The sequence below is a fragment of the Anopheles coluzzii genome, chromosome 2, assembly GCF_943734685.1.
Source record: "Anopheles coluzzii chromosome 2, AcolN3, whole genome shotgun sequence".
NCBI lineage: Eukaryota > Metazoa > Arthropoda > Insecta > Diptera > Culicidae > Anopheles > Anopheles coluzzii.
In genome coordinates this window covers 3345167-3358903 of record NC_064670.1, presented here as the reverse complement: position 1 = coordinate 3358903, position 13737 = coordinate 3345167, and the positions used below count along the sequence as shown (strand labels likewise).

The 13737-nt window shown below is 46.4% G+C and overlaps 1 protein-coding gene across 1 annotated transcript in view; it reads left to right on the top strand.

Annotated features, from left to right (window-relative positions):
- The first annotated feature begins 3398 nt into the window (after positions 1-3398).
- Positions 3399-13737, top strand: part of LOC120949345 (fibroblast growth factor receptor-like) — a 29388-nt gene continuing 19049 nt past the window's right edge. Inside the window, exons 1-2 of the mRNA XM_040366602.2 lie at positions 3399-3785; positions 5465-6636. Coding sequence (XP_040222536.2) covers positions 6389-6636 — 248 coding nt within the window. The 5' untranslated portion in view covers positions 3399-3785; positions 5465-6388. The remainder of the gene's footprint in view (positions 3786-5464; positions 6637-13737) is intronic.

The following is a 13737-nucleotide window of genomic DNA, read 5'->3' as shown; positions in this document are numbered from 1 at the left end:
GAATTTCAGCGAAGCGACAAAAGCTCACCTTCTCCTCACAGCGGGTTCTCAAAAAGGACGAAGGTGGGAACGGTACAGGGCGGAGGAGAGAAAAAAACAAAAGACAAACCATAAAAGTGCAACAAAAGCAGGGCGCGTTTGCTAGCCATGCCCGAGGATACGGAATGATGGGGGGAGTGGATGAAAGCGGCTCTCGAAATAGAAGAGGCAACACAAGGTGCGAAATGTTGTTTAGCACATCGGACAACGACCGAAACCGGCAAAGGAAAGGCAAAAGGGCGGGGAAACGGGGGAAAAAAGTTTGTGTACATGTTTTTATAACTCAGCCAACGATCGCTGGAAACGCCCCGGAGAGGAGAGGCAATGCGTCACAATGTTCCCTTTTGTTGGTTTGCGGTACAACGTGGAGTGGTTGTTACGTTCGTTGTTTGCTTGTGTGCGTTCACTACATGGCCCGCATCATCATGTCATGTTCCGCTGGGTTCGGCTGTACTTAAGCAAACAAACATACGATCAACCGGAATTCGCACGAATTTAAAACACGCACCAATGCTGCCATCGATGGTAAAAACAAATGGTAAAAAGTAGCATCAAATGCGTGCACATACGTACAAAACATTAATAATGTGTGATACAAAGTAGGAAACGATTCACCATCGGTAGAAACAAAACCACTAGCTAAGCGCAATACATTCTCCCGCAGCCAAAGGACATCGCTAGAAAAGGTACCTTTTCCAGCAATGCATTTGTTGTTCGCATCAAACAAACCGGAACGGAGTGAAGAAGGTTGTGAAATAGAACTCAAACCTCCTCCTCCTCTAGGACAGGGTGCGTACATATTCCTAGAAGGATCAAGGATCAAGGAACGTTCAACGTTCGTTAGCGCCCCCGGTTGGTGCAGTTGCAGTGAAAGTTGCCTTCCATGCCATGCGTGTGCGGCGCTGCATCTCGGTGCGCTGTCCTTTTCGCTGTGCACACGAACTGGGCAAGAGGTATCGGAAGGTGCACTTACTTTAGAATTGGAAACGCTCTGTTTCCTGAGCATCATAACTTCATTTCAGCCCCTGGTTTGTGCTTAACACACACACTTTGCCGCTTCCCTCCATTGCCCGGATCGCTCTCCGGGTGTGACAGTCAGCTGCCTCGTTAGAAGCGCTCGGTGGGTCTAATCGCAGCGTGAGGATCTATTTAAAAAAGAATAACCCCGGTCGACCAGTTTAAACCTCAATCTCGTGCAAAGTCTTTACCCAGCAAAGCGACCAACGTAGAGCAGTTTGGGAAGAGTGTTTGCAGCAGAAGAAGGAAGTTAAATTTGGCGAATTCCTTCCGTTTGCTCGGCTATCAGTTCGCTTTGATCTCGTTGCTTTGGGCTCGTTTCGGGCGTTCCGAGAAGCTGCGGAATCGTAGCAAGAAACGAACGTAGCTGGTAGGATTGTGCTGTTATCGATTCCAGACATTTCTTCGCAAATTTTTGGGTTTCGTAAGCGTAATCCATGGGCTATTCCCGGGGCCTGTCGTAACCGGACATCTCTCTCGAATGCACAACCAGAAACCAAGAAAAGCCCTGAAGATGACAATATTCTGCGGCTCTGGCACAGTTGTTGAAAATAGTTGCAATGGAAATGTACAGTGCTGGAGTTTCCGGAAAAACTCTCCAGGAAACTATCGTCCCAGTACTAACGATTTCCAGGAAGCTCCAAGATGGTGCTTTACACGCTGTAGCTGTATCAAATATGGGGAACGTCTGCCGCATGTTTGCATTATTACGGCCATGATTTACGACCACACGATGAAGAGATCGGTAAGTAACACCCCGTGGTGTTGTTGTAGTGCAGCGGCGGATCACACTTTTCGGTTCACCTTCAGCCACCATCGACAGGAACTTGACCGTCCCAGCCCCAAACACGTCGCAGTGTTTTTGCTCTGTCCCAGTCTTTACTTTGTTTTGCTGACTCGGTAGATGCAGAACGCCGACTCGCACCCTCGCAACAGCACCCTTCACACCCTCGTTGCGGCTCCGATGTGGGTTTGTTCTGCGCATGCGATTTAGCGTGGCAGCGTCGTGCGAACCACCACAACCAGACGACCCTTGGTTGGAGGGGAGTGCATGGACCGCGCTGAAAGTTTATGTTTTCCATGAAATCTGCGCGCCAATCGATGACAACCGTACGGGCGGACGGAAGCAACCGAGCAGCGGAGGGATGGGTTTTTGTGTATTGCAAAATGAGATTTTTGATTCTCGTTGGACGGCACAAAATAAACAGTCGCTACATTTTAAGGGCACATCGATGTTACCGAACTGGAGCTCTTCGCTTCTTCAAAGAACACTCGCCTAACATTGTATCACTTTTTGGGAATCATTTTTAACTGCAACGCCCGTAACGCATACAAACGCCAACGTCGACAAGCGAAGGTTTGGTGTGTTTACGTTTTGGGCTGAATGTTTCGATGGCACCGCAAACAAACAACAGTCATCGTAGCAAGCGACGGGGAGGAAGCGAAGGAACGGTTATTTAGACGCCACCGGAACGAAGGGAGGGGCGCGATTGCATTTCACAGCGTGCGTGCGCTCTGGGGGAGCGTTTTGTGTGAGTGTTTGTGTGAGCTCTTGTTGCATCTTTCAGCGTGTTTGCCGGCTGACATAGCCCGAGTTCCTGGTATTTTTGTTTACGTCCTCTCCCGTTTCCGTTGCCGGCGGTTTTGCAAAACGAATGGAGTGCGCTCATCGCAACACAAAACCCGGGTGCTCTCTCTTTCTATCTTTATCTCTTTCTCTCCAATGAGCCCATTCTCTCACTACCGGACGCTTTGTGTACAGTGGGATTGGTTTTTCACGGAATTATCAATGAAGTAACGGTAACACAGCCAGGTAAAATGCGGGGGGAGTCTTTAAAACAACCGATTGGAATTGTTTCAATGAAACTTTTGCAATTAAATATTTAATTTAAAGAGCAGCATTCGCTTTTGAGCCGTTGGTTCTCTTCTGGAAACTGCGGGAAACGGTGCCGCTCTCTTTCGTTCGTGCACTTTTGCTCTCCCGCTCGTACGGGAGCATCTGGAGTAGGTGTTTCAAAAAGTTTTGACACACTTTTTGTCATGAATCGCTTTCACCGCCAAACTTTAAACAAGTAATTTTACGTATCCACACACAGTAATTGTAATTTGTTATTATATGCAAAATAACTTACCATTTGCCGAGCGTATATCATCTAAAAACCCGGAATTAGAATGTCCAACAAGAGCTCTCTCCTATGCACCTACGTACACTACACTTTCTCACACACCCATCTCCATGCGGACTGCTTGCTCTCTTTCGCTCACTCTTGCGCTGTCTCACACGCCACACTCGCATGCTCACAGGCTGCTGGGACGCCTGGCTCGAGCTGCTGTGGGTCTCTCTCCGACAGACATTTCTCGTTCAACTGTCGACGCGTACGGTAGTTCATTCTGATTGCCGATCAACCGTGTGTTCGCTCCTCCGGCAAAGGTGCATTGGTGTGTCTGTGTGTGTGTGCGTGTGGAGGACGCTGGATTGCATTCGGGGAAAATACGTCGGATCCCTCTCGCTCTCTCTCTCACGCTGCGGGCGCCAACAGGCACCGCACATCATCACGAACTCTCCTCGTCGCACTCTGGCAGCACCGGAGCGGAGCGTGCATTCGACGAAAAAAGGCGCAATTCAGCGAATTAATCAACAGAATTAAATGAACCAAATCGTTCCATTTCGTTCCCGTTAGACAGAGCAGTGCTGGTGTTGCTACTCTCGTTAGGAGACGTAACCCATGGTAGGTGCTGACGGCAAGCGTGCTGCTATTGTTTCACTGTTGTGAATGTGTGTGTGTGTGAGTAGATGTACGTGTGCCTAGTGCTTCCCCCATTGCGTGTGATAAGCATCATGTGGATTTACACACGAAAAGGGCCGAAGGGCATAGAAGGGCAAGCCGGCAGGTAGGGGGAAAAGAACGATGAAGGATTCGTGCGAATGTGCGCGGTGATGGATTTTCCAAATTGTATCAATTCCCCGAATTCCAAGGAGTACTTCTTTCCTTCGCCTTGTCAGAGGCTCCCTTTGTATCCAAGAAGGCTGGATGCCTGTGTGTGTGTGTGTGTGTGTGTATAGTGCGTTTCCGGTGCCGAGGGTTAAGCATGGTCTGCATGTGTGTGTGTGTGTGTGTGTGTGTGTGTGTGGGAAATTCCGGGAACTTTCGTCTATCGATCTCGGTGCGAGGGACGTGTTTCAGAAAATGACCCAAAGTTGGTCGAGAATTCGGCACCGGCCCACATACACATCCCCATTGTGTCCTTTCACAAGGCACTTGAAATCATTCGCTCCCCTGAGGATCAGCGAATGAATGTACTCCGATAAGCATGGGGACAGGGCCGATTGTGCCGTTTGTACATTAAATTATGCAAAAGTGATCCACAGCGCGGGTATTAACATACGTGGTGTGGCCCCACCACAACCGAACTAACATAGGCGAATGTCCCCTTTGACCTGACTCAATACCTTAAGCCCCCTCGGTGTATGTGTGTGTGTGTGTGTGGGTGGGTAGGTGGGTGGTGTGTAGTTCTCATGTGTCACTGACACGACTTGACATCGGAACCTTGTCGCATTGCGATGGAACGTGGGGGACGGTTTCGAAGTACTTATGCTGCTAAAACCTGCCAACTTTGATATGATACTTGTTCTTCGGTAACGATACATTCTGAAAGGAGCCTTACGACTTGTGCTGGTGTAAAAGTGCCCTGATGCATGTTCCTTGATGTGTACTCTAATACTTACAGCTCTTATAGCTGTTTGTACCTTGACTTGCCAAACAACGAACGTTGTATAACTACTGAATGTTGTATAAAGTTTTGCTTTGTATGTGTGTAAGCCTCCAAAAATAACAGATCCCTCGAAAAATCTGTGCAAAGCCATTAAACGATTCATTGGAGCGAATCCACCCTTATCATAACGAACCGAATGCCCATTTCTTTGAAGTAGTAACACCTGTGTGAAGTCCTAGCTTGCCCGCGTGAGTGTATTTATACACCTTAACCTTGATACCGATTTAGCTTCACCTCGCCGCTAAATATAATCTTACGTTGGTTTCCATCTCCAACGAAAGGCAGGAAGGAGCCATCACGTGACCAGTCTCCTGTCTGCCAATGTCTGTCTGGCTGCTCTGTCGTAACGAGATTGACTCCTGGGGCAATAAAGATGATGAATGGCCTGCGAAGGCTACCTGTTATCTCTGCCCGTTTCGATATCGCTTTAATGTTGTTGGGGAGTTGTAAGGAGCTTTTTAAAACTTTGCACACTAATGCGGGGGACAGCGTTGCATGAAGTAAAATAGAAACTTTCAAATAAGTCTCGTGTATAATGAGTCACCATTATATACTCTACTCGGTATACCAATGAAGCACATCAAATGTACTAATGAACTTTTTTCTCTCCCTTTTCCATGTGATCTCCTTTCAGGTCGGCTCCTCAAGTGCTACCCCCATTGCATGTTGGATACTCATTAAGGCAAACGCGGAACATCATCGGACACGCCAATTCCTGGAAGGAAATGCTTCATTGGCCGTGTCGATAGGTCACTACCAACGTGTATATACGCTGTGCACTGTCGTCGGACATCTTGTCATTGGCCAGTGTGTTGCTCCAATATCGGGTGCTTGTCATCTACGGGGAAAGCTAACAAACGAGAACTAAAAGCAATCAGTGTGCATGGTGGGCTAGATCCTGTTAGAGCAATCAGTAGAGCGCGGGGGGTTGAGGAAAGCAAAGTCTGCTGCTTGCACCAGAATTATTTTTCCATTGAAAGTAGAAGTGCATGTGGTGAGGTGTTGTGTACTCGCTGGCGCGTAGATTTGTCGCACCAACCTGTCCCGGCATCGAGTGCCCCTAAGAACGTGGGCGCAATTTCAATTAACGGTTAGCAACGTAACTCGCTGTCCTTGGTAACCCTACCATCGAACTATACGACATCTAACGCTTCTCTAGTGCTGCGCAATAAGCTTTTTAACACCGAGTAAAGCAGATCAAGCGATAATTAGTCCTGGAGCACTGCTACTGAGCACCACTATTTCCGGGAACGAACTGGGATCATTCCGGTGTGCATTTGTGTGTCTGTGTGAGAGTGTGGGTTAGTGAGGAATTGAAAACGAAAGGTGGCTTCGTCGCAAATTGTTAGCAGTTTAGCAAGTGTGTAAGAACACACTGTGTGAGTGTGTGTTAATTAAAGCACGAGTATGTTCAACTAGTTGTGCGTGATGCACTAAAATCGGTGCACCAACCAGCGATTGTGTAAACTAAGCGTGCACTTTAAGTGTACACGACGATAAGTGTGGTGCTAGGGGAGACCGAAACCAAAAAAAAAACACAACCATCAGCACCGAAACGATGGCGTCTGTTCGGAAAAGTGCTTGCAGCAGCAGCCGGCTAATACCGCTGTTGCTGATGTGTCTAACCGTCGCCGTCATCATCGCGCCCGCCTGGGCGGAAAATCACTGCAGCGAACATCGGTACGAGCATTCGCTCAACACCCATCATCTGCAGTTCACGAAGGAAATCCCCGACCGGGAGTACGGTGTGCTGAAGCAGTTCAAAAGCTTGCACTGCTGTGGCAAAGGGTACCGGAGCATTGAATGGTAAGTTCATTGTGGGTAGCGATGGTACAGCAAAGGAAAAGTTGGATGTAAAAGCGAATTTTGAGTTTCTTTTGGGTTCTTTGGGTGCAGCAGAGTTCAACCTTCGTTATGTATGTAAGATATCGTCTATCATCGACCTTTATTGTAGGATTTGTGTTACTGTTTAAAAGCAATCCACGAAAAAAGTGCAATAGTTGTTTGTTTTATAAACAACCTTCACTCCGCCTCTCAAATTGATTCTCATGATTCATCGTGCTGTACAGTAAGACGGTACAAGAGAAAAGGTTATTCACAGAAATGTTGTATGCATTGTAAACATTTGGCACACTAACGGCACGTGTATGTGTGTGAATGTGTGTGGGTATGTTTCCTACGGTTTTCCGCGAAAAATTCTGCCGTTTTTAGTCGAGAATGCATACATAAACAATGACTGGAAATAGAAGAACCAACACACATGCGAGAGCAAACTTGTGAAAAAAAGAAAAACAGAATTTCTGAGAGTAAATTCACTTAGGATATGACACAAACGAGAAGTTCAATTCAAATGAAGCAATAAAGTAGATGATGCAAATAGGCAGAATTCGATAAGCTCATTAAAACGCTCATTAAAATGTTCTGAGGAAAATATGTGTCATTAAGTGTGCAGCAGGAATGAATCAATGAAACACTTTTTTAAACATGTCTTTTGATAAACTTTTTGTACACAAAAACTTTTTCAAATTTGCTCCAAGATGTTTACTGTATGAGATGAAATGATTGGCAAAAACATCAACCATACACCGGTGACGCTGCGTTGTGCTTGTCGGAGAGTGATTCATTCGCAAACGGGGAGCCAACCACTCTTTCAATGATTCATCTTGTGCCATGTGGTTGGTAGCAACTAGAAAGATTGCTGTATGTGCAGAAATCGTATAATTCCTTCCTTGTTTTGTTTCGTTTTCGTTTTCGTTTTTAAATAAACTGTACGTTTCCCCTAGACCGCGATGCTGTGGCTGACGTAATGGCACCGTTTGACGTGAAGAGAGAACTCGGATGGTGCCGTCCTGGCCATTGATGACGCTAACGTTAAACAGCAATCGGTTTGCCGTTAAATGTATGCACTATTACACATTGAATCAGCGTTTGGAATGTTGTGTTGCTGTGAGGAAATTTTTGGCGAAACATTTAAGTTCGCGAGAATTACTACTACAACGCTACTGATGATTGAGCGAATAGTTTGTTTTAAAACAATATTATTGCTCATGCCATGTACAGATAGCGAGAAAAATGTGGCATTAAAACGTGCATACATTTAAAAATATGCTGTTAAAATTAAAAACTATGAGATTCATTTGTTTATTGTGTTACTTCGTGGGAAACAAGTATCAATAAAACTGCTCACACCTTTGTGAACTGTTTGCGCTTCGTTTCCGTAGTTGCATGGTTCTCAAACACACATAGCCAATGTTTACTTTACCTTTTTCCATCGACCGGCGTTCTGGCTTTGTTTTTGAAACGTTGTCAACATGCAATTATGTGATTGTGGCCGTTGCACGTGTGTTTTGGTGCACATTTATCGTTTGCCTGTGTGCTCCAAATGCAGGACCAGCAGGGCTATTCAAACAGTCGGTGGTGGAAGTGATGCACCACGACCTGCCGACTCTGACCTGTTCATGTTTGCGTATCGTTTTCCCTAATAAAAGTACCGACAAAAGGGCAAACGCTTTCTATCTTTGAGCCGATTGATGGAACGATCAGAGCGAGAGAGACAGAGAGGGAGAGAGGTGTACCGAAAGCAATGAAAAGGAGAATTTTTGAACGTTATGAAACAAACAAACCCCATTACAAGCGGGATGGGTACAAAAACCTATGGGTCCTCGTTTACCCATTTCTAACAAGGGTTGGAACCGATGCCCATTGATGACTCAGTGACGAATCTGGCAATGGTGTGTCGAAAACACACAAACCCACACTGTGTGGGAGAAGACTGTTCAATCGGTACTTTTGAACCTGTTCAAAACCATTTCAATGTTGACTTGTACTCCAAAGTTGAATTGAACTTCTCAGGTTACGGACGCGTCATTCATGGCGCAGTCCGGGAGCTACAATCAATCGGCATAAATCTCATTAATTAATTATGTGACCTTTTTCACGTGACCACAAAAAAAAAATGCACAGCACGTCGAATGGCACCGATACACGTACAGCGTACAGCATCCAATCAGGCTTTCGCTTAAACAACGGGCTGGTGTAATATCGTAAGTGCTTGTGGAAAGCGTTTTCGTAGAATTTTGAATAAATAGCAAACAGCTCCCCAATAAGTAGCCGGATTGTATTTTTCTCTGCAGTAAAACTCTACAGAGGCCCCCAGTTGCCTAAGCCGCTGTGTGATATACCTTGAAACGACAAACATCGCTAGAAGAGTAGGAGTGTGTATATAAGGAGAGTGATTGTAACGCCAGGTTTATAACAAGCTAATAGAACCCTGTTTTGGAAAGTATACAATGGGTCTTTTCGTCTAACAAAAACGCTACATAAATATCAAACGGGTACGGATAGCCATGCTTACATGTGCAATCAGCTATTGATATTATTGATTTGCTGTGCCTGGGCCAGCTAACTAATTGCTACATTTCCAAGAACGACCCTCGCAAACAGCCTCTACAACAAAGTGCGTGTGTGTGTGTGTGTTTAATTGCAGAAAGGTTAGAATTCAACGCTATAATAATTAAAGCACTGATGTTAGATGATTAATTCCCCGAAAATGAACTTGGTCGTATTGCAATGTTGTTCCATGTTGTATGTGCCAGCGGAAAGTTTTGCACATCGCAACATTTCAAGCTTGATTCAAGCTCAAGCAAGATGCTTACAAAATATCAAAACATCAAGCTCTCTTCTGCCTGTGCCCCTCTATATTATCAATTCGTGTTCAATTACACAGAACCGTTTCATCCTGTTATAAGAGCTCTTGAAGACTGTCAGACAGCTACGCAATCATGGGCCATAATGAAGCGTTAATAATTTCCCAAATGATTTCGTCTTGTGACGAAGCCCGCAGGGGAAAAGCAGCTGGAGCGCTGTTTTTGCCGTTGAAAATATCGCACACGAAATGGGAGAACGCACACCAAATTGCACGCTGTTTGTCATCCTTTTTTTGTTCAAAACTGCTTCGAAACCTACGGGTACATCGGCAGTGTGTGTGCGGGTGGCTGCTGATGGTGGTTAGCAGCCGGACGGATGCAACTACAACTGGAACGCTCACCCCAAATATGCCCGAGTACAAGGCCCCGGATTCTCGAAATTCGCTCAAACTCACGGTCCCCACGTGCCTGGGACTTCGTGGAAGAAATCCTTGGCGAATATCGAGAAAACAGGGGCGAGAGATGATGCACAAGGCCGTGCTCGAGCGAATCGAGCTGTGGTGTGCTTTGGTTAGCTGTGGGTCGGTGTCGGTTGGTCGGGTGGTGGTCCGAGCGGGCGATTCGCATAAGCAAACACTTTGTAGCAGCAGCACATCTAACGAGCTAGTAGAAGGGGGCTGAAGGAGGGAGAGGGTAGCCCCGGAGGAGATGGAATAAAGCGAAAGGAAGTGTGAAAAACAATATTCAAAGCCTCGAGGCATATCCTTCCTGTGCAAGGACGCTGCAACTAGAGATAAAGGTTCGCCCTGCTGCTGCCTGCCCGCTGTCCCCGATGTGGGTCGACGTGGACGCGTTTGCGCGCCCCAATGTTTATTGCACAAACCCCAAGAGAGACACACACACACACACACACAGACCGAGAGAGATAGAGAGGGAGAATAAACGGATGGGATCTGGGATGTTGGGTGTTGTTTGCGTTTGGGTGCTTGGTTTCGCGGAATTATCCTACATACTGCGCATTTATCACGCACCAGCATCAGTCCCGCCGCACCCTATCGCCATCGTTATAGTCCGAGCACTACTCCTTTCGTGTGTCCAGTGCAACACCACCTGGCCAAGCTCTGGAGCTTGAAACCGATGGGAAACGAGGCATCCGCGCGCCTCCTCCCCCCTCCCGGGATGGATGAACGAGAAGGGCATGATGGATATTTTCTCTGTCAGTGAATTTTACAAACTGTTTTTCCTTCTCGGAACTCGGAACCATTATTTTCCAGCAAATCTGGACCGGCCACAATGACACGACGCTAGCACTGCCATTCTAGCCATTCTTTACGCAACCGAATCCAGCCATTTCGTGTCACAGTGGTGCCACACGAAACGGCTCCGCTTTTATATCCCTTTTTCCTCGTGGGAACCTTTCCCACCCGTGCGCGTGGGGGTGGTTGTGGTGATGGTGTTGGGGGATGATACGGTTCGTAGGTTTAATTGCTTTTTTCTTTGCGTCGCTTTTGAAGCGTTTGATTCTGTTTCCTCCGTACAACATTAGCATGATGAGGCTCTTCCAACAAAGCTAATCAATGGATTCTGAAAAAAAGGATCTATTCAGCCAAAATAGACATGCACGATTCAATATGGCGAGCTTGGGCTTCGTTTAATTCGTGGTATGAGACAAAACAGGACACCATGGAGATTGAACGCGTATTGATCTCGGAACGCTCGGAAAGGAAGGGATGATGGTACCGCTTGCGCATGCTCAGGGCCAGGATTCTTGGAATCTCAATGGTCTAGACTTGAGAGATCTTTGTTGCTATGCAGGCTCCAACTCGCTGCTCTATGTGCTGCTTCTGGCGATGTAACCAGCTTCTAATGGTGCAATTTTCCTGCAGTGTAATCAGCAATTCCTCGAAGCTTGGTCAATTCCACGGAGGATATATAAAAACTTGGAAGGATGTTGTACACTTACACACAGTTTAGAGCTTCTTGCTAGTCAGGCGTCACGCAATTGCAGGCAGCACGCGCAAGACCTCCATTTAGCCATTTCACGCCAACAGCTTTTTTGTCTGTTTTGCAGAAGGTCTAAAAAATGTTGAAATAATTCTAGCAGTGCTTATTTCTTTGATAGTGCTTCTTTTAACCTTCAAAATTTGCCACAACTTCCAAATAATGTTATCCCGTTTTATCAAGCACTGGAACCCATCGCTGAAACGGATAATCGGCGCAATACACGCTGCTACTCGCCATCAATCATCATTTTAGCAAATCATTATTTTCCCAGCACGTCCCTGCGCACACATATGCACATAATAGTGTACCACACCACACCACAAGCGGTTCATTTTGGACTCTTTCCTAACCACCAGGTTGTTCCATTCGTTTTCGCACCGATGCCATATTATTAAAGGGTGCTGCTATACACCAAACATGATTGATGCTGGGCGAAAACAGGGCTGCGAGTGAACTGAAAATCGGACAATTATGCCCTTACCGCCTCTAGCCCTTGCCGGCGCGTCTGAGGGTGAATTATTTTCGCAGAAACGGCTGACCTTTTCCTTTGGTGCTTTCTCGCCCTCAGCGAAAGACACATTACGAAATTACGATGTTGTGGAGACGTGGTGCATCGTACTGAAATTTTATTGCAATTTCGTGTGCATACATCATCTTCATCATCATCATCATCATCATCATCGGCTTGATCATTAAATTGTAAAGTGTGATTGAGTTCTGGAAGGGGATGGGAGATATATTTCCGTTTCTGGGGTTGCACGTGAGAAAGCAGCTACACACATGCTGTCCGTGTGGTGTAAGACATTCGCCTACGGCATATGATCCAGCAGAATGGTTGTCAAATTGTAGCGATGTGTGCAAGCAAAAGTGTACTGTATTCCCCCAGCACACACCGGTCATACAATTCGATGTACTTTGATGATCGATTGATGGTAATAATGGGGTGTTCTCTTGTTCGTTTGCAGCAGGATTCACGTAACATCACGTACAGTTTCACATAACTGCATTCAACAAGGGCTCAGACGCGTAAGGCTAACTGTGTAGGACAGTCTTTGTTTGCAAGTATTTCAGTTCCCTTGCAAAATACGCTTGTGTACCCAATTCACTGAACGATGTCTCTAAATTTTCCTTTGCTTTGCTAAATTATCAGCCAGTGTTCCGGCCCGACCAAGCAAGCAACTCCACTAGCTACGGGCCTCTATTGAGGAAGCCATACTGACAAACTGCGTGGAAGCACTACCGATTTTGGACTTTTGGCTGCAGTTTTAGGTGACAAATGTCCCGCAAAAAAAGAAAGAAAGACTTACATATTGACTACAAATTGCTGAACCGACCCTCGCCCATCACCTGCGTGTCTGCACGGGTGAATGATGTTGAATTTACTTTACTCGCTTTACTAAAAAAGCATGATATTAACCGTTCTGTGAACATGCTTTATTCGGCTGCTTTACACCATTCAACCAAGAATGAGAATATCTCATCAACTTGATAATGCTGCATCTTCGAAGCTGCTTACCGCTCGATTTCGTTGTGCTATTATGCTTGCTTTTGCCACTGGCATTGCAGACAAATTGCATTGCAACAAGCAACATCAACAACATAAAAAAGCGGCCAGCTGTGATGTAACCATTCCCCCAACCCCCTCCCCCCACACAACCACCCTCCTCCCTGAAGTAACAATAGGAGCTTGAAACGATTTCTGCGATTGTGGCGTTCAAAATTACATTTGCTTCTTGGAACCAGCTGGCTCGTTCTTCCCAGAACATCATCTTACTTGCTGGAGAAGGTGCAGAAGCAGCAAGGACAGAAGGCAATATTACCTTTGGAGTGCGCCCGCCAGCATTGGGTTCTCCCATTTTTGTCGCCTTCCAATCCTTGTGTAGTGCGTGCGTGTGTACGTTCGCTGTTTGAAGAAGGGCGCAAAAAAGGCTACAAGAAGAGATGAAGCATTCTAATATGGCCGGTACTACGCTGATTGTCCTGATGAAGAGAGCGAAAAGCGAGGGAGAGAGAGAGAGACAGAATGCTTCGGTCTATTGTGGGGTGACGCTGTTACATGGATCCAATTTTTCTTCCATTCGCAATGTTGACGAGGAGAGGTGTCTTGTGTGTCGAGGAGAGGCGGCGGGGCAGCAGAGCAGCGCGCACCACCCGCCGTTCGCGGGAGTGATATTTTTATGAAGATGATTGGATGATTGTCCCCAGATTCCCTTGTTTGAACTGCGCCTTGAATGGCGTGTGGCCCTTCCGGGAAAGC